The sequence below is a fragment of the Dendropsophus ebraccatus genome, chromosome 2, assembly GCF_027789765.1.
Source record: "Dendropsophus ebraccatus isolate aDenEbr1 chromosome 2, aDenEbr1.pat, whole genome shotgun sequence".
Lineage (NCBI taxonomy): Eukaryota > Metazoa > Chordata > Amphibia > Anura > Hylidae > Dendropsophus > Dendropsophus ebraccatus.
The window spans coordinates 43,470,116-43,491,361 of record NC_091455.1 but is presented as its reverse complement, the minus strand read 5'-3'; the positions used below and the strand labels follow the sequence as shown (position 1 = coordinate 43,491,361).

Genomic DNA, 21,246 nt, shown 5'->3' with positions numbered 1-21,246 from the left:
CTGATATTCTGCAAAAGGTACAGGGAGTGGACTGCTGAGGACTGGGGTAAAGTCATTTTCTCTGATGAATCCCCTTTCCGATTGTTTGGGACATCTGTAAAACTGCTTATTTGGAGAAGATGAGGTGAGCGCTACCACCAGTCTTGTCTCATGCCAACTGTAAAGCATCCTGAAAGCATTCATGTGTGGGGTTGCTTCTCAGCCAATGAAATCGGCTCTCTCACAGTCTTGCCTAAAAACACAGCCATGAATAAAGAATGGTACCAGAATGTCCTCCAAGAGCAACTTCTCCCAACCGTCCAAGAGCAGTTTTGCGATCAACAATGCCTTTTCCAGCATGATGGAGCACCTTGCCATAAAGCAAAGGTGATAACTAAATGGCTCAGGGAACAAAACATAGAGATTTTGGGTCCATGACCTGGAAACTCCCCAGATCTTAATCCCATTGAGAACTTGTGGTCAATCATCAAGAGACGGGTGGACAAACAAAAGCCAACAAATTCTGACAAAATGTAAGCATTGATTGTGCAAGAATGGACTGCTATCAGTCAGGAGTTGGTCCAAAAGTTGATTGAGAGCATGCTAGGGAGAATTGCAGAGGTCCTGAAGAAGAAGGGTCAACACTGCAAATATTGACTAGCTGCATTAACTCTCTTCATTAATTCTAACTGTCAATACAAGCTTTTGTTACTCATAATATGATTGCAATTATATTTCTGTATGTGATAAAAACAAAAAACATCTGACAAACACACATAAAAACCAGTGGGCAGCAGATCATGTGAAAAAATAATATTTGTGTCATTCTCAAAACTTTTGGCCATGACTGTACAAAGTATTTCTAGGAAGCTGTCCACCTTTTCACCATACAACAAATAAACAGTTTGTTATAACTGGTTTATCCCTTGGAATAAAATACCTTCCCTGGAAAAAGTTCTCAGGGTGAGAAAGTGACTGAAGCTTCTATAGACCTGCAGGTTTTCAGAATACATCCATTACCATAAGGCGCTAATATAGAGAGTAATGTCTGTAGAGAGTTTGTCTGTAGCTTATTCTGAGCATAGTCTGATGTGGCTATCCTCACAGTTCCACCATCTTCTCATCTGCTCTCCACCCATTTAATACCAGGTACCATATATGTCATCTATACAGTGCTTAGCTATAATAAAAAGTTTGGGGTATGCTCACACACAGTAGAGGTCTTCCATTGCACATTTTGCCACAAAGCCACGACACGTCCACCTGGGTATGCCCAGAATTCTGCTTGAACTTTCCAGCTACATGTGAATGTGGAACCCTATGTCTTGTCATAAACATGGAGAAGCCCTTACTATACAAACAATGATAAAGCTTACAAAGAAGATAAAAAAAAATTGTTACCTATAGATAAACAAATTACCATTTCTTGGAATTAGATGATACTTGTAGTGGTGAATACTGAGAGATGAGCACGCTGGACGAGCATATACAGAAAAGTTACTCGTAGTTCATTAGGGTCCATATATACAAGTAGATTCAGTCCATATAGAGAAGGCCTAATGAAGGCTTTTATGTGCAGTCATTGGAAGCTCTGAACTCTTGCCAGCTGGTGGCGTAACTCTGAAGGGTTTCATTGATTTTGTGGATTTCCTTGCACGACCTTCCATTGTCAGGATTATAGTCCTCCTTAGAATGTCCTTTGAGCTTGTTTGTTGACCTTTGTTTCTGGAAAGTAAATGGTGACTATAATTTTTGTAGCGTTGGAAAGTGCAACAAAGGCAAAAACAATTGTGACGGTCAGGCATGGATTTCAATGAGGTGAGGTTTCAATGTTCTGCATTTTACTACAGAAATGTTGCCGTTTTTTCCCTGTTTACTTTTTTTGCCCAATTCTTCAATAGAAAACCTAGAATCACATGATAAAGGATCATGTGAGAAAAGAACACAAAAAGAAGCAGACAAACTGCTGGGAATTTATGGCCTTTTTTTAAATTATTTTTTTACTTTTTTTACCCAAAAAGACACAATGCAAAAGATGTGTCCAAGGGGAGCTTGATCTTGTTTCAGAGTGGTAAAGAGGTGGAGGTCCACTGTACCGTGCAACACCTCTCCCCTGTGACCCCACGGCTGGTCCATGTTTTATTGGCATGTAGGGCTCGTCTGCCTTTTGCGACCTGTGTCATGAATAGTGATTGCAGTGCAAGCACAGTGAGTATTTGAGTCAATCTCTAATCCGACTCATTGAATGTGCACAACAATCACCAGGGCTTATACACAGGTCATCGCTGTGAGAAAATCTATAGTACACAATATGTTGATTCTAACATATAAAGATCCATCTGCAATACCCATCATGCATTGACAGATGAAGAGAAAGCTTAGCCCAGGCATGTTGTTTTGTAACAGCTGGAGGACCAAAGGTTCCTCACCAAACCTTATACCTTTCTGATTCCCTAATACATTCAAACAGTTAGCTTGTTAGTTTGGTTTATAATCGTTCACCCACCAACCATAGAAGGCTCCCTGGTATGATGGGTATAACCCATGTGGCGTATGTATTTACTGCAGCGTTCTCTATTCTATTAGATCTGGACAATGCTGACTTCTCACTCACCTTATTTGCAGAATTTAAACAGAGTTCTTCATTGTATCGCACAATACTACTCAGTCTATTATGCAATTCAGTAACTGCGGATGAATTCGATCGTTTTAGATTTCTTGTCTGGTGCTTCAGTAAACAAGCCAAGTACGCCAAGTTCTGTTCAATATAAAATAAGAAAAAAATATTATTAAAAAGAACTGAAGGTGAACAACCTGTATCATTGCATTTTCAAAACTGAAGTTTCAATATCATTAGAGGTCAAAAGTGCTTAATAACATACACTGGAGGCTATGTCCCCACAATAACATTTTGGGTAAAATAACAGCAATTTTTTTTTGTAACATTTTCCAAATAAATATGATTCACTGTAAGAATACAATACGCAGTGCAAAGTATTGTCACATAGAAATGAAATATGAAATATGAACCATGAATCAGTCCAGAAAAAAACAATATGACAACGATGGTGTCCCTAAACAAAAGCATCATATACAGAAGATTAACCAGAGAATTCTGATCCACGGAACCAGATGCCGAAGAAACAAAGGAAGATATCATCTTAAAGAATAGAACTCTAAAAGAATAAATTGACCATCATATCTTGGCAACCAACGTGTTGTAACCTATGAAGGAAGTCTGAGGGCTCCTAAAGAGTCAGCATTACAGTACCACTCTGTGAGGCGGAAAGGCCTCATTATATCTGCAATAGCCTGAGGGTCATAATGGGTGACTATAAAAGTCCTATATTCTTGAAAAAAAAAACGTTTTTTGCTTTTAGTTTCGTGTCTCTCAGTATCAATGTGGTCCAATGCAAGCAATGACGGTGGGTATGTCAGGGGGTGTAGAAGATATCCAATTAAAAAATAAACACCGACGTGCCACTGAGAATTACGCTAATCAGTTGTGGTGGTTGGCGTGATTCACCTCCCTCTTCTGGAGGGCGTAGCTGGTGAAACAGAATAGTCTATGGCGTCATAGCCAACCTGACTTTCCAATGAGTGTACATGTAATGTCACCAAGTGCCTAGCTAGAGGCTCTATGGCCAGGTCAAAGAGAAGAGGGGAGAGGGGACACCCCTACCTTGTTCCCTTCTCCAAGGTCAAAGGGGATGTGAACTTGTGCCTTTAAATGACTGTACAAGCCTGACAAGAAAACCCTAAATGCTCCAGATATGCCATATTTGTCCAGCACTGAACCCAGTCAGCCAGCCCCATCAAACATTATCGAAAGCTTTCTCCGCGTCCAGAGCAAGGAGAGCCGAGCTGGCTTTCTCCTTGCTGGGGTCGGTGCTGAACCCTGTCTAGAACCATCAGTACCTTTCTGATGTTTGTGACTGCCGCTCTATCACGAACGAACCCCAACTGGTGGCCACCAGTAAGGTCTGGTAAAAAAGATGCCAATCTATTTGCTATAATTTTTGAGATTATCTTAAGGTCTTGATTAATGAGGGAAATGGGCCTGTAGGATCCAGAGTCTGATGGGTCTTTCCCCGGCTTAGGAAGCACCTTTATATATGCCAGCTCAGCCGTTGATGAGATGAGTCCCAGTTTGCAAGATAAAATTAAAATAACCAGAAAGGGCAGGGGAAACCTGAGGGGCCAAAATTTTATAAAATCCCCAGAGTAACCATCTGGCCCTGGAGCTTTACCATTGGGGAGTCCCTTAATGGTGGCTACAACCTCCTCTGCCGTAATTTCCGAATTTAGCAAATCTAGCTGATCTTGTGTTACTGTTGGGAAAGAGAGTCTCTGCAGGAACCTATGCCCTTCAGATTGCGCCACTTGATCTGATTTGTATAAGTGTGCATACAATTTCATCAAGCGATCATTAATGGCATGTGGTTGCAGGTGTCTCGTGCCATGATCATTTTTCAGAGCACGTATGTAGGAGGACACACACCGTCCCTTTGCCAATCTCACCAAGAGTCTTCCCGCTTTGGTAACCTGCTTGAATAGGTAAGTGTCATATTGGGATCTATGCATCTGTTCCCTTTTATCTATCCAGAACTCGAATGCTGTGCGAGCAGATTGCCATTTCTCCTTATGAGTTGGGGTGGGGAGCCCAAAAAAAGGGAGTAAGCCTCCTTTAAGAAGGCACTAGCTCTTAGATAGCTTAGTTTAGTTTTTTTCTTTATAGCGCTATAATGTGCCATAATACAGCCCCTAAAGACTGCTTTGGTTGATTCCTAATATAAAGAGCAGAGATGAGCGAATACGATTTGATTGAGATGGTATTCGATCGAATATTGCGGTATTCGAAAGATTCGAATTCAATCGAGTAATGTGACGAATACGCTAGAAACATTCGAAAGCCCTCCCATCGCACTTGGCGCTTTTTTAATCCAGTCACCATGCAGGGAGGCCGTGAGGGACCCTGGGAGTACACACGCAGCTAGAAAACGGCATCTACCCTTATTGGATGGCTGAACCACATGACCTCGAATATTTAATAATTGACTTCTGCAGATGAGCTTTCAACCTAGCCAGCGAGAGATCGTGGATCAGGGAGCGATAGGTTTTAGTAGCGTTTTGGTTAGGCAGGATTACTACAGAACCCAAAAGTTCTTTTCATGGCTAATATCTTGGCTAATATCTTCTTTTCATGGCTAATATATTTTGTCTTGAGATCTCAGCTCCAATACTACCGGGGGATATTGTTTCTGTCTACTAGTGGGCCAAGGGTGGTATTTAGGTCCCCCCCTACAATCTTATTAGGGATAGTATCCGATTGGGCCTTATCTATAATCTGTTCAAAATAAAGTTTATTCTCTCCATTGGGCGCATACAGATTGTATATGCTGAGCGATTCTCAATTATGTTCCAACAACAAATGGGAGAGTCTTCCAGCTGTATCTGTTGTATGAGACAATAAAGAGAATGAAAATGCCTTAGGGTACAAACCCACTTGACGTATTTGCTGCGTGAATCAGTCTTAAAAATAAGCAGGCAAAACGCAGGTTGGCTTTATACAATTGTTCTGAGTTAAAATACGCAATTGCGTATTTTTGAAGCATGAAGCTACATGCGTTTTTCGCACAGGTTGTTAACAACTGATGCTTTGCTAACAACAAGCTTCACGCTTCAAAAATACGCAATTGCGTATTTTAACGCAGAACAATCGTATAAAGCCAACCTGCGTTTTGCCTGCTTATTTTTAAGACTGATTCACGCAGCAAATACGTCAAGTGGGTTTGTACCCTTAGGCCAGGTTCAGACTATGTAAGTGTGCGGCTGTATTTGCGGCTGTAATTGTGCGGCAGTATTTTTGGTGGTTCATGCGTACGCTGGAAAGTATAGGATATACGGCTGCACAGTGCACACTATGTATGAATCTACTGAATCGTAAACGGACCCGTAAAAAATGAACAAGACCATTGTTTGCGGCTGGAAACGCGGCCGTGGATTGACAGGCGGTCCGTACGGAGTACTTCAAAAATACAGCTTCCACTACTAAGTCTATAAAGTAAAGAAATAAAGACAAGACACAAGTTAAAAAATTTTTTTATTCAAATAAAAACACCCCCACACCCCCTCATTGACTATTTTATTTAACCTCTTAAGGACATAGGACGTACCGGTACGTCCTATGTCCTCACTTGCACTTCAAAGCGGGGCCGCGCGGCGGCCCCGCTTTGAAGTGCCGCGATCCCGGGTGCCGCGTGTAGCCCGGGACCGCCGCTATTAGCGGGCACGGTCTGATCGCCGTGCCCGCTAATTAGCTAATCGGAGGCAGCTGTCAAAGTTGACAGCTGCCTCCGATTACCGGAGGCAACGTTTCCCTGGTGTCTAGTGGGGGAGATCGCTCCTCCGGGACCTTGTCCCGGAGGAGCGATCTCCGTTACTGATGCCAGCCGGGGACGCGTCCAAGATGGCGCCGTCCTCGGCTCGGCACTCGTTTACTTCCGGCTGCAGCAGCCGAAAGCAAACGAGTGCCGATCTCATGGATCTCTGCAGCATATCTATGCTGCAGAGATCTCAATGAGAGATCCAAGTGTATATACTAGAAGTCCCCCAGGGGGGCTTCTAGTATATGTGTAAAAAAAAAAAAAAAAGTGTTGTTAATAGTAAAAAGCCCCCTCCCCTAATAAAAGTCTGAATCACCCCCCTTTTCCCAGGTTTTAAATAAAAGTAAACAAATAAATAAATAAATAAACATGTTTGCTATCGCCGCGTGCGTAATCGCCCGAACTATTAATTAATCACATTCCTGATCTCGTACGGTAAACGGCGTCAGCGCAAAAAAATCCCAAAGTGCAAAATTGCGCATTTTTGGTCGCATCAAATCCAGAAAAAATGTAATAAAAAGCGATCAAAAAGACGTATATGGGCAATCAAGGTACCGATAGAAAGATCAAATCATGGCGCAAAAAATGACACCTCGCACAGCCCCATAGACCAAAGGATAAAAGCGCTATAAGCCTGGGAATGGAGCGATTTTAAGGAACGTATATTGGTTAACAACGGTTTGAATTTTTTACAGGCCATCAGATACAATATAAGTTTTACATGTTATATATCGTTTTAATCGTAACGACTTGAGGAACATGCATAACAAGTCAGTTTTACCCCAGGGTGAATGGCGTAAAAACACATTTCCCCCAAATAAAAGAAATGCGTTTTTTTTTTCAATTTCACCACACTTCGAATTTTTTTTCTGGTTTCGCAGTGTACTTTATGCAAAAATTCAGCCTGTAATTGCAAAGTACAATTAGTGACGCAAAAAATAAGGGGTCATGGGGGTTTCTAGGTGGAAAAATGCAAGTGCTATGACCTTTTAAACACAAGGAGGAAAAACCGAAAACGTAAAAACGAAAATGGGCCATGTCCTTAAAGGGTTAAAAAAAAAACAAAAAAAAAACGCTGGTCATCGACGTAGTCCATGGAATCCGACGTAATCCCCAGGATACCGATATCTGAAAAACAAAAAGGGAGAAACACACAAAAAACACACAAACAGGAGCACAACACCCATCATTGTGAGCGGTGTTGTGCTCCTTACAGTATGCAGCATCTTTACAGATCGCTGCTTACAGTCTGGCCCCCAAGGGGTTAAGGGAGGATGTATTGCATCCCCCTTAACCCCTTGGGGGCCAGACTGATGTCAGACTGCACCCATCCCAGCAAGGAAGGGGTTAACTGACCCCCCCTTCCTTGCTGGGAGGGGTGCAGTGCTGGGGAGGGGGTGGGGAGAGCTCTATACTCACCCCGATGTGTCGCTGGTCCGCAGCACAATGAAGTCACTGTACTGCGGATCGGCTCTTTACATGTGCGCTCAGCCGATCAGCCAATCAGCTGAGCGCACATATAATTCTAAATGTTTCTTCTAATAATGCTATTGTGATAACATAATTAGAAGAAACATTTGATGTTTTTATTAAAGTAAAGTGATGATTAGTACAGAAAGCTCTATTGCCGGCATATGAATTAACGGCTTATGGAGCTTCCTGTACTAATTAATATTTAATTAATAAAACACATTTTCGATTAAATAAATTCAGTTTCGTTGTTCAATAATTTAATTCTAACGAATCCATCATTTTGCAATTAAATATACTGTCAAAAAATAAATATATATATAAATATACATTTATTTATATATATATTTATTTTAACAGTATATTTAATTGCAAAATGATGGATTAGTTTAAATTTAATTATTGAACAACGAAAGGCACTTTATTACAACGAAAATGTGTTTTATTATTTTAATAGATTAACCATGAGAGACATCGGCATTAGTGCAGAGGATCGCAAACCCCGGTAATAGCAATTCATGTAAACTGTGTTCCCTGCTTTCCCAGATGCATCCAGAGGTGTTTGCATCACTTTCTTAAGATTTTATTTGTTATTTTTAGTTGAACCAGATTTCCAAGTAAATGACCGTATGTTTTGAGCCGCATGTCTATTTTTTCCCACAGCCGTAGTTTCATCCGCACATTTACAGCCGCATAAAAAATACAGCCGCACAGTTACATAGTGTGAACACAGCCTTATACTGTAAATTAGAGTCACCAGTCCCGCCTTATCGTCAACTGCTGAAGATCCAAAAACAGACCCCACCCAAAATTTCTGCAATCTAAAGAAATCATCTGAGACCAGATGGGTCTCTTGAAGTTATACAATATCTGGGCGGAATTTCTTTAAATGCCGCAAAATTTTGACCCTCTTCTCTGGGAAGCGGAGACCTTCCACGATAAAATCTTAATTGTGAGTGGCAAAGAGTCTGGTTTTCAATCTTCAGCACATATGTGCAAGTGGAAACACTGTGGCATACCAAGATAAATACCTCCAAGGACATTTGTAACTACAGCAAACATGCAGGTGAACAACCATTCTAACTGAAGTATACAAACAAGTTGAAAAAGAACAGTAGAAGTAACATCCCTTGACAAGTGTGAGAGATGACACAAGTATCACTCTTGTCACGTGGGTAAAGAACTCCCTTTTTTCGGGCGTGTGACACAGTGCAGCCGCCTCCTCATCCCTCTTAATAATATTATTTAAAGGAGGGCCCTGCCAAAACCATGAGGTAGTATCCTACAACCCTATAAACACCCTACATCCACACAGACATTATGTCCAATATATAGTATGTTACCCATAATTACCTTTTGTGTTGTTAAGAAGGTTACCTAATAGGGTCAGGGAGATATTATAGATAGTGGGTATTTATACTTATACATGTAATGACATATCATAAGGCATCTCCAGCTAGTAAGAGCAAAGAGAAATAATGAGATACCTAGGTTAATTTAAACACATAAGTCCCTTGCAACAGAGGAAGAGACTAGGGGGGATATTTACTAACAAATCTAAAAACACGATTTTGTCAAAGATGTTTTGGCATAATTTCCATTCTAATGTGTTTAGTCAAATTTATGTAAATTGTCTAATAGCATAGCAAATGTGTCTTAAAAATAATGGTATTTTAATTAGTCTAATAAATTCACCTGGTTCGGAGCAGACGTAGCGATGCGCCAATATATGCGACTTTTTAAAAAATTGCGCAGTTAATAAATTTCGCTAAAAAAGAATTCTGGCGCACTTTCAATCTAATTAACAACAAAAAATAAATCTAATTCAAAAAGTTGCGTCTAATTTGGATAGTCTTGTCTAAAAAAGCTTCATACATTCATATTAGATTTATTTTGAACGCAAAATAGATATATTAGACTAAAAACAGGTGCAATTAGTTTGATAAATGTCCCCCTGAGGGGAACATATGGTTATCAGTCGGAGGTCACAAGAACAATAAAACTAGAAGCAAAACGGGCAAGTTTGGTTAGGCATCAAAACACAAGTTATAGCGAAGTACATTACTCAACAACGAAGTGACTGTTCATCATTAGGTTATGTTCACACAGTGTAAAAGTACAGCCATTGCCAACGGCAACAACGGGGGTACTTTGTACGCCCAGGAACACTGCCTATAGTTCTATGGGATCCCGGCCGGAGCGTATACACATCAGTGAACTGTGGCCACAGAAATACCTGTCAGTTCACACAATGAAGCGAGCGGCTCCGGCCGCTTGCTTCATTGTGTGCTGTGTGAAGTTCTAATGCAAGCGCGTGCCAATGCGCCCGCATCAGAACCCTGCGGTCGGAAAGATCATCCGGCCGGTACTGCAGTACCGGCCAGGATGACCTTGGCAGAGACCGGCCATTCTGCGACCCGGCCGGGTCACGGAATGGCCAGTCATTTACAGAGTGTGCACATAGCCTAATAGCGTCCTGAGGAGCATCAACGTCGTTTACTTCCACCTGCTCTCTTAGGCTGGTGCGATGTCCTCCTACAGACCAAGAGCGTCTCATTTCCATTGGTGAAGATGAACGGTCACGACTTTGGCGATGATGACTACGCTGGGAGGAAGATTCTCCGTTGGAAAGGAGCGCTGCAGCTGCTGCGTCTGGCGGGGTGTTTGTGGAAAAAGAACCATCATTGTGGAATACCCGTAAGGTGGCGGGATACTGTAACTTGAAGCGTCTATTTGCTTTATATGAAGAGGAGCAAACGGAACTAAAGGCCCTCCCTTTTTTTGTAACTGAAAAGTCCTCGAATAATAAGATCTTTATACGATGAAAGGTAAGCGGTTCTTTGCATTTTCTGAACGCTCAAAGCAGTTCCACCTTGTCATTATATTCAAGGAGCTTAAAAAGGACTTGACGTGAGCGTTGAGCTGAGTGTGCCTTCTCTGGATGTGCGTGCATCAGGAGGGGGTCCAATCCTCTGCGCTCTCTCTACTCTACAGGAATGCTGTAACCCCAATGCTTTGGGAAGGTCCTTCTCACAAAATCCTTGTAGTTCAGAAGGTAGTACTTTTTCGCTCACCCCTACTAATCTAAGATTATTACGACGTGACCTATTTTCTAGGTTGTCCAGCTTATCAGTCACTCTGGACATCTCATCTTCCATTAACTGCAACCGTCTTGCACCTCTTTGTTCTCATCTTCTAAGAATGATACTCTAGATACTAGTGTGGTGATACGGCTGGTATGATCTGAGACCTCCGTCTGGAGATGTTGTAATGTAGATCTAATAGCCTGTTCTACAGAGCGCTGTACCTCTGGTGCCGTAAGCTTCACTACCTCTGCTGCCAGCAGCCTATAATCAAAGGCAGAGGATGTTGCAAGCAGTGTGGGTGAGCAGGGGGAGAGATTCTGCGTCTCAGTGCAGCCATCAGGAGCGCTTGCTGCATGTGAGGTACCTGAGATGTCCTGCTGCCGTGATCGCTGTGTCTCTGTGGCCATCTCCACACTGTCCCCATCATCACTGCCTCCCCTGTAAGTGCCGGGGGCCATCTTGGATCCGTGCAGCGGGACGGAGGCGGCCGCCCTTGGCGGGACAGAGACAGTTTTGGCCCCCTTTTCTGGACGAATTTGTCCATCTTGACCTCTGGGGGAGTTCACAGGCTGCCGGGGCTCCGGTCGGTCGTCCAGAGGACTGTTTGTGCGGGTACAGGCTGAGGTTCAGCGGGAGCTCCTGTGTGCCGTGCCTCACATGCCCACGCCGGAAACGGAAGTCCTCAAGGCTGTATTTTGTAAAAGCAGGTTGTTCATTATTTTTACATTACAGCCATTATTCCTTACTGTGCGTGTACTGCTGGCCAATTTCCCTTCAACTTCAATAGAGGGCATTATTAGGCTATGTTCCCACTAGAGTATACACAATCATGAACATTATTTGCGTCCATCAATATCAATAGATGTTAAATGATGGCCCTTTTCTACAGTGGGAACACAACCTAATTTTGAAAATACGGCCGCATTTTATCTTTATTTTACAGTATGTGAACATAGCCATAGAATGATCCACTATTAAACTATTTGTTATTATATTTTTCAGTACAACGTAAAATAATAGTAATAAAACTCAAGGTAATAAAATGGAAAGGGTATGTGTTCTGATACCAAAGTAGTGAGAGCCTGGTGCAAATAGTGGAAATTAGGGATGAGCAAACTTTTGAAAAGTTCGGTTCGGTTCAATCCGGTGAACTTTCGTGAAGTTCGGATTCGTACGAACCAAACCTAAAACGAACCTTGCTATAACGGCTGAATAATTGCAGCTACAATCGTGGGAGTCTGATAGGGTATAGTTTCGTTTTGTTGCAGTTGCTATAACAATGAAAATAAAAGTGAATAAAAGTGCAAAAATAGTGAAAAAAATAGTGAAAAAAAAAAGTTGAGGAGGAGGAGGCGGCAGCACTTGATTGCACCCAGGCCAGTATTGTTGGGAACAGACAAGTTGAGGAGGAGCAGGAGGAGGAGGCAGCACTTGATTGCACCCAGGCCAGTATTGTTGAGAAGAGACAAGCTGAGGAGCAGGAGGAGGAGGCCACACTTGATTGCACCCAGGCCAGTATTGTTGAGAAGAGACAAATTGAGAAGGAGGAGGCAGCACTTGATTGCACCTAGGCCAGTATTGTTGAGAACAGACAAGTTGAGGAGCAGAAGGAGGCAGCACTTGATTGTTTTTTTTTTTTTTATAACTTTTTTTAAACTTTTTTAAATGGACAGGTTTTGTGGGGCGCTGACTTTGCGCCACACTCTAGGGAGGGCTTCAATAAGTTTTGCTGCTATAGGTTACTTCACCTATAACAGCTTATGAGAAACAAACTTTTTTGGTTGCGGCTAAACGGGGTTGACGGCACCCAGCAAAGCAGCAATGTGTAGCGTGTACTCTCGTTCATGGGAAAGGAGCTGGTTCAATGCTACCTGTCCTGACTCTTTTCTCACTTTTCTCTCCCTATCTCTTTTTTTAACTCCCTATCTCTCTTTAGATCTCACTATTTTTTGTATTTAGATGCCTATCTCTACCTATCACCTTATCTTCTATATTCAGCTTTCCCTGGATCTTGTTATTTTTTTTTCTCTTCCTCTCTCCTGCTTCTCTCACTAACACGTTCTATTCCTTCTCTATCTCTCCCTGTATCTATCTAGTTGTTTGGCTATCTATCTCTTTTCCCTCTCTATCTAATACGGAGCTCCTCTCTCTGTGAAGTCTGGCCACACACTGAGAAGCTGCTGGTGCGCACAGGCACTTCCTGGTGCTGGGGAGTGACGTCACACATCTTGGTTTTCACAGAAAACCAGGATACAAGGCATTATAGCAGTAATAATCCCTTGTATCCTGGTCTATTCTGTGAAAAAAGTACAATTTTGCGTCACCGTTGTTATTTTTACCAGATTCGTAACGAACTCTCTCAAAGTTCGGTTCGGTTTTTGCAAAGTTCATAACGAATCGGGTTCATAACGGTTCGGTTCGCTCATCCCTAGTACAAATGTTCGCCTCAGCTTTTGTGCCTCCTCAAGTGCAGCGTTAGGGACACTACACAACATATATGGTGGGAATTTCCCCATGTTCGCAGATTTTCCATACGGATCTACCATCTGATATAATCTTGTGCCCTACACAAGCTGCGTTGTACGTGCGGAAGCGCATGGCGTGGCTGACTTATTTCATCTTCTTGGCTGCTAATTCAAAAGCTGGACAACACAATGAGAGAACGCTAAGGCCCCACATGGAATAAGGACCAGTCTGTTGGATCATACTTATCTTCCCTACTATAACTTTTCTTCCCTATCCTTTCTTGATTGTCTTTATATATACCCTCCCTTTCCGGTTAATTATTATTATTTTAGGTTAATTACTTGGCTAGAGGACCCCCCCCCTCCCCCTCGCTCAATCACTGTCCACTTAAAATGATATGAGCACATTCTCTATTTCAGTTTTTTTTTCTCGCATTACCGTTTGAATTTTTTATGCTACATTTTATCCTCATGCTCCCATGCTCCTTCCTTGTTTTGTGATATTTTATGTCATGAGAGCTCCCCTTAATGTAAATCCTAAATTTTTTTTTCTTTATATATATATATATATATATATAATTTTTTTTTTTAATTTATTTATTTATTTTTTTTCCCATACAGCATGGTAGGTAATAGTACAAATGTCTTCTTTTTATTATAAAGCATGCACACTTATAAAGAATTACATTGTGAAAATTCAACCTTCTGGTTCATTTCTGATAGAAAGCATCTATGTGTCCCAGCCCGCTCCCCTGCTGCTGCAGTGCCCAGTCAAGTAGTGTACACTTTTTATTTTTTTAAAGCCATGTTGCAATAGCGCTATCTATTGGTCATTTGTACAATCAATTAGGTGAAAAAACTATTCCCTGTATGTCCCATGTAGGCCACTGTATCTATCATGTATGACCCTGATGATCTCATCAAGCCAGAACATAGCAGTCATTTTTGTAACATCACTTGCAAAACCAGCAGCATCTGCAGCCATGCTTTCTATCCAAGCCTACAGTAGCATTGCTGATATGTGCAAATTATTGTAGGTTTATATGATTATGCATATTGTTGTGTTTTGCATTTTTACTGCTGTTATTTCCAGGTCATAGTTAGCAGCTAGAGATAATGCTTGTTATCCAGATAGGATAACGTTTTCCCCTGTGTATTTATGCTCATTATCTATCTATCTATATATATATATATATATATATATATATATATATATATATATATATATATATATATTGCTGTGCTGGGAGGGAGTTTAGTCACCTGTCAATTTATTCATATAATAATAATTATATTTGTATAGCATCAACAGATCCCACAGCGCTTATCACAAATAAGGAGACAGAACCTTGGAATTTCACAAACTTTCCACATGACATAGGGAACTTAGTCATATATTTAAAGGGAATCTGTCTCTAGGTTTATGGTGTCTTACATGAGGGCAATATTAACTATTGACAGAAATGGTAAACAGATTGGTGTATTGCTTACATCATTCTGTTCAGTCGTTCTCCTAATATGCAGGAGAATAAGATTCTTGCTACACCCTTCCCCCGCCCTCCAGCTGCTGACTGACAGTGGACTGCCTATACACAGCATGGATAGATAGCTTCCAATTAGCAGCTGGTGGGCGGAGTTTTCTGCTTCTCATGAATATCTAGGACTACTGGGCACATGCACTTAATGGAGAGGACAACTTATTGTCCATGTTATTTAGGAGGAGATCTCAGAATCATCTGCACAGAACAGTGTAAGTGATACATCATTCTGTTCAGCTTCCCTGTCACAAGTGTATGCTACCCTGAGATAAGACAGCAGAAACCTACTGATAGAGTCTCTTAAAGTACTTTTCACAAGCAAACAAATATTGGGAACATTATTTATTTATTGATTAATTTATTTTTTACCTTGAATTGGCAACACATTGTTAAATTTCTGGAATAATTGTAGCAGTTTGTTTTGAAGTTTCCTCTTGTCTCATCTACCTAACAGGGAAAACAAAATGGATACACTGAAGTATAGACTTGACTAAAATGCCATTGCCAGCAAGCAGAGTTTTCTACTCTGTCCACTTAACTGATTACCACAGCTAGCAAGCAGCTTCAGAGATCATCCTTTTCACTTACCGTATACCAATCACTGCCACTGCCAGCAAGCAGAGTGAAGAGGAAGATCTCTGAAGCTGCTTGCTGGCAGTGCCAGCTTTGTCAGCTATGTGGACAAATGATTAAGATAGGCGATCACAGTGCAGTTACATCCATTCACTCACAGGGGGCGTCTTCTTGGAGTCACTCACTTTTCCTTTTCTTCTCCTTCTGACCCGGCCATCATGAAGACTTCTTCCAGCCACAACTCGTCTCCGCATAATCTGCCAGATAAACATTTTAGGCTCTTGGCTCCAGCACCATCTTCACCTCTATACAAAGTCCCCATCGGTATTGCTTAGCATAATTTTCTTACTCTCATCCTCAGCGCTGTTTTTACTAAATCTTCACTTTATTCAATTTGTAAATTAGGTGGTTTGGTGCACTGGGGGTGGGGATATCACTCTTAGTGAACTGATTTGCCCTGGCCAGCCCATGAATATTTATCCGGCACTCTACAGTGACGTCGCTCCAGCTGCTTATCCCTGCAGAGCATCTGATAAGAATCATTAAGAGAAGTGGGTGGATCGGTGATCTGTAGTGTAGGAGGGCTTTAGTCCCGCCCCCAGTGCAACAAGCTGTCTAATTTGCATATTGAGCTTAAGATTTAGTGAAAACCGCGCTGAGGGGGAAGGTAAAAAAATGACCTTCCTCCTTTGTGTCCTTGGCCCTATAGGAACATAAGCCTTTTAACCTGCTCTTAGTTTCTCTTTAAGCTACCCATACACTTCAGATGCTTGAGGGATCTGGAGGAGAATGACAAAAGACTGGAGGGCACAGAGGGGCCTGGAGGAGGATAAAGAAGTTATATAGAAGAAGATAAGGCACAGATGGGCCTGGAAAATGATAGAGGAGTTTGGAGGGCACCGAGGGACCTAGAGGAGAATAGAGTAGTCTGAAGGGCACAGATGGGCCTGGAAAAGGATAGAGGAGTCTGGAGGGGACAGAGGGGTCTGGAGGAGAATAGAATAGTCTGGAGGGGACAGAGGGGCCTGGAGGAGGATAGAGAAGTATAGAGCACACAGAGGGGGCCTGGAAAAGGATAAAGGAGTCTGGAAGGGACAGAGTGGCCTGGAGGAGGATAGAAGAGTCTGGAGGAGACAGAGGGGCCTGGAGGAGGATAGAAGAGTCTGGAGGGGACAGAGGGGCCTGGAGGAGGATATAAGAGTCTGGAGGGGACAGAGGGGCCTGGAGGAGGAAAGAGGAGTCTGGAGGGGATAGAGGGGTCTGGAGGAGAATAGAATAGTCTGGAGGGGACAGAGGGGTCTGGAGGAGAATAGAATAGTCTGGAGGGGACAGAGGGGTCTGGTGGAAAATAGAGAAGTCTAGAGCACACAGAGGGGCCTGGAAAAGGATAAAGGAGTCTGGAGGGGACAGAGTGGCCTGGAGGAGGATAGAAGAGTCTGGAGGGGACAGAGGGGCCTGGAGGAGAATAGAATAGTCTGGAGGGGACAGAGGGGTCTGGAAGAAAATAGAATAGTCTGGAGGGGACAGAGGGGCCTGTATGAGGATAGAGGAGTCTAGAGCACACAGAGGGGCCTGGAAAAGGATAAAGGAGTCTGGAGGGGACAGAGTGGCCTGGAGGAGGATAGAAGAGTCTGGAGGGGACAGAGGGGCCTGGAGGAGGATAGAAGAGTCTGGAGGGGACAGAGGGGCCTGGAGGAGGATAGAAGAGTCTGGAGGGGACAGAGGGGCCTGGAGGAGGATAGAAGAGTCTGGAGGGGACAGAGGGGCCTGGAGGAGGATAGAGGAGTCTGGAAGGGAAATCCCCCTCTCCAGGAAGGGGAATGATTCAACATGTATTTTACCTTACCGGATAACCCTCTTTAAAGGGTTAACCAAAGTTTCTGTAAATAATTGTTTTTACCACTGTTGCTGTCAAAATCCCCCCAACATCTTCTCTTCCTTCAGGCTCTGTGAGCTGAGACACATGAGCGACCTCCCTGGCCTTGAAATTAGAGGCAAGATTATAAGTGCTTATAGTTAGAGACATAGGGGCTGACCCGGGATACGGGGCTTGCCATCACAGAGGCGGGGCTTGTCTTAATGGGGCAGAGCTTACCACAGGGACAGGGCTTGTCATTCAAAACTGGGACAGTCCGGGCAAAACAACTAACTATATTAGCTGAGATGGGAATATTCCTTTAAGCCACTTCCATTCTCTGCCTGGATCAAGAGGAAATTAACTCTTTAACTTTTTTCCTTCCAGTACTATAAATATAATCTTGCAGCCTGAATAACTGTCTGGGCAAGATTAACTCCTGTTGTTTTATGATTCATTTCTTGGTTTATTGGTCCTTTAAAATTTTACGCAATCCTTTATGTTATCCTGAAGGCGCAAACGATGCATAAAGCTAATGGTAAAGTCACCTTTTATTGTTATGAGCTTAGTTTATTAATAGTTATAATAATAGTTATAATCTTATAACTCTACTTTAGGCTATAGCAACCATTAAGGGTAATTTTGGTAATCCAATTTAATCGCCAACCATTTCAACTACTGAACATGTACACGAATGAATGAATGAATGAATGAATGACTACCTTTGCAGAATCGTTGCATAGATCCAGAAATGTCAGGCTTGTATCTTTTTTAGTTTTGCAGACAGTGGTAAAATTTTCCGCCAGTGAGAGCTTCTGAAGAGAAGAAAAAGATGACATTACATACATTTAGAACAGAAGGCATCAAATACTAACAAATACAGGTAGATCTACAACTAGCAGTAGTGAACAGTATAATCTGTGAATAAAAATTAAATGAGATCTAATATGTATAGTTAGCTTCTGTGGTATGTTTGTGTCTCTGCTTCTGATCTCTAAACTCGCGTCTCTTCCATCTCATTCCCCCCATAGTCTTGTTCAGGGAGGGGTGAGGAGTCAGATTTCTGCAAAGTTTGTTAAAACAAGGGCTATCATTTAATTTTTGTGCAAAATCCTACACAACCACACATTGGCTCCTAAATGTCAATATGTATGAACAAATGATCTACATTCATCATATCAAAAATGTTTAAAGGAGTACTCTGGAGAATTTTTTTTTTTTTTTAAATCAATTGATGTCACAAAGCTATACACATTTGTAATTTACTCCCATTAAAAAAAACCTTCCAGTACTTATCAGCTACTGTATGTCCTACAGGAAGTGTTTTCTTTCCAGTTCAACACAGTGCTCTCCCTGCCACCTCAGAGCAGGAGAGGTTTTCTATGGGAATTTGCTACTATTCTGGACAGTTACTGTCATAAACAGAGGTGGCAGCAGAGAATATTGTGTCTGGAAAGACTGGAAAGAATACACCAGTTCCTGCAGAAAATACAGCATAGATTTACCCCACTTATTTGCACTGGATTCTAGATTAATTTTACTACTTCGGTATTCCAGGTGTTACTATATATTGCCTATCCATGGGTGGGTGCTTAAAGAGGTTATCCAGTGCTACAAAAACATGGCCACTTTTTTTCAGAGACAACACAACTCTTGTCTCTAGTTCAGGTGTGGTTTGCAATTAAAGGGGTTATCCAGCGTGGGGCCACTTTTTTGTTGGGGGGGGGGGGGAGGAGGTGGCTGAAATAAAAGACGGCCACTCACCTCCCCGATTCCAGCGGCGGGTCACTCATTGCGGCGCTCCGGTCCCCGGTTACCCGGCCGCTTCCTGGTGTCTGACGCCGCCCGAGACGCTACATCTCAGGGCCGCTCAGCCACTCAGTGAAGGAGGCGGGATCCGTTTGAAGTCCGTTTGGATCCCGACCTCCTTCACTGAATGGCTGAGCGGCCCTGAAATGTAGTGTCTCAGGCGGCGTCAGACACCAGGAAGCGGCCGGGAACCGGGGACCGGAGCGCCGTGATGAGTGACCCGCCGCTGGAACCGGGGAGGTGAATGGACGTCTTTTATTTCAGCCACCTCCTCCCCAGTCCCCCCCAGAAAGTGCCCCCATTCTGGAGCACCCCTTTAAGCTCCAATGGAACTGAGCAGCAAAACCCCACCCAAGCTGGAGACAAGAGTGGGGCTGTCTCTGGAAGAAAGTGGCCATGTTTTTGTACCGCTGGATAACCCCTTTAAGCATCTATGCTTTTATATCATTCAGACAGGAGTAAAGATTGGCAAATAAAATCTAGTGATTAATTCTAGAAGTCAGATCCACACAGATCAAATACTTTTCCCATAGTGAGAGATGATGAATGCTAATGCCTAGAATCAGTTTCTGTCTGCATTAAATAAATAATGAAATATGAACAACAAAAAGAATAAAATATTTAATGATTTACAAATCTTTCTTTGTCATCTTCATGGGAGAACAGATGTCTTTACAGAAACATTTCATTTACGCAAGATGAAAATGTAACGGAAGGATATTGGAGGTGCATGCACCCCCCGGGCACAATTTGTAAAGTAGATTTATGACCCTGGTGATGCTCCATGAGTATATATACATATGAGTCATAGTTGTCAGTCTACTTGATTTCAGCCTCTTATTGCCAAGTTTGTTGTAGCAATACAATGTAGAAACACTACTGTATTAGTTGATGTACTTGTAATACTGGGTACTCAAAGGTGCTTGGTACTCAGGCGAGCTTCTCGCGATACTCGAAGAAATGGCTTCTTCCTCTTCCTGCTTGTTTGGCGGCTTTTTCTCAGCCAATCAACATGCAGGAGAGGCTTTGGGAGCTTGTAGCATCACGTGGGAACCCCTGCACGTCCATAGCAGCGATTGGCTGGCCAGATCAGATGACCTGAGCATATAAGAATCAGATCTCGCGATGCTCGCTTCAGATGTAGGCTGGATGAGATTAGGGAGAGAGCTGCTGTCTGTCAGGGAGAGTGTTAGGGTGGGAATAATAGTGTCTGTTAGGCAGGAATCATCCACAAAGAACCCAACAGTCCTTCTAAAAGCTACAACTACATTTTTTAGTGCCTCCTCTTGGCTGCTGGCTGGGACTTATAGTGCAGCTACCGCCATCTTGGCTACACACTGTGCAGAACGACTGGTGCCAGAAAGGGGACAGCATGGGGTCCACATAGACTCCAAATAAAATGCCCAAAGTCCTCTCAGTACTCATTTTTGCTGCTGCTGTACCTTGGCTTGCTGGGATCTGTAGTGCAGCTACACCTATCCTGGCTGTGCAGTGTGCAGCGTAATGGGTGCTCTAAAACAAACAGCACCTGGTACACACAGACTCCATAGACTACACCAAAAGTACTCCCAGTACAAATTTTTGCTGCAGCATCTTGGCTTGCTGGGACCTGTAGTGCAGCTACACCTTTCCTGGTCGCATACTGCAGCTTGTGTTTTGTTTTTAAACACCTTAGTGGTATTGTTAGCAACTTACCTGACCGCCCTCCAGCGACGTCTGTCCCGGCTGGAGCGCAGCGCCGCCTTCCTGGCCAGCGTCGCGTGATGTCACAAGACCCGATGGCGTCTCTGGTTACCAGGGGCGCTGCGGGCTCCAGTGACGTACGGCCGCTCAGCTGAGCAAAGTAACGCTCAGCTGAGCAGAGTCAGACTCGGGCTGAGTGGCAGACGCTGCTGCCACCCAGCTTGCAGTCTTTTCATGTGTTTCTTGTCAGGACTCAGGAGTCCGGACCAATCACTTTCTGGTCCGGGCTCCTGGTCCTGTATTTAAAGAGCCAGTGGTCAGTTCCTGATCGCTGCCCATTAGGTTAATACCCTGGTCCCAGCTCCCCCTTGTCTATTCCTGCGATTCCAGTTCCTAATCCCT

The 21,246-nt window shown here is 42.9% G+C and overlaps 1 protein-coding gene across 1 annotated transcript in view; it reads right to left on the bottom strand.

Moving 5' to 3' along the window:
- Positions 1–1,387: 1,387 nt before the first annotated feature.
- Positions 1,388–21,246, bottom strand: part of LOC138784397 (uncharacterized) — a 56,853-nt gene continuing 36,994 nt past the window's right edge. Inside the window, exons 3-6 of the mRNA XM_069959952.1 lie at positions 18,075–18,167; positions 15,294–15,371; positions 2,594–2,737; positions 1,388–1,704 (exon numbers count right to left, since the gene is read on the bottom strand). Of these exons, the coding sequence (XP_069816053.1) occupies positions 1,549–1,704; positions 2,594–2,737; positions 15,294–15,371; positions 18,075–18,167 (471 nt within the window). The 3' untranslated portion in view covers positions 1,388–1,548. The remainder of the gene's footprint in view (positions 1,705–2,593; positions 2,738–15,293; positions 15,372–18,074; positions 18,168–21,246) is intronic.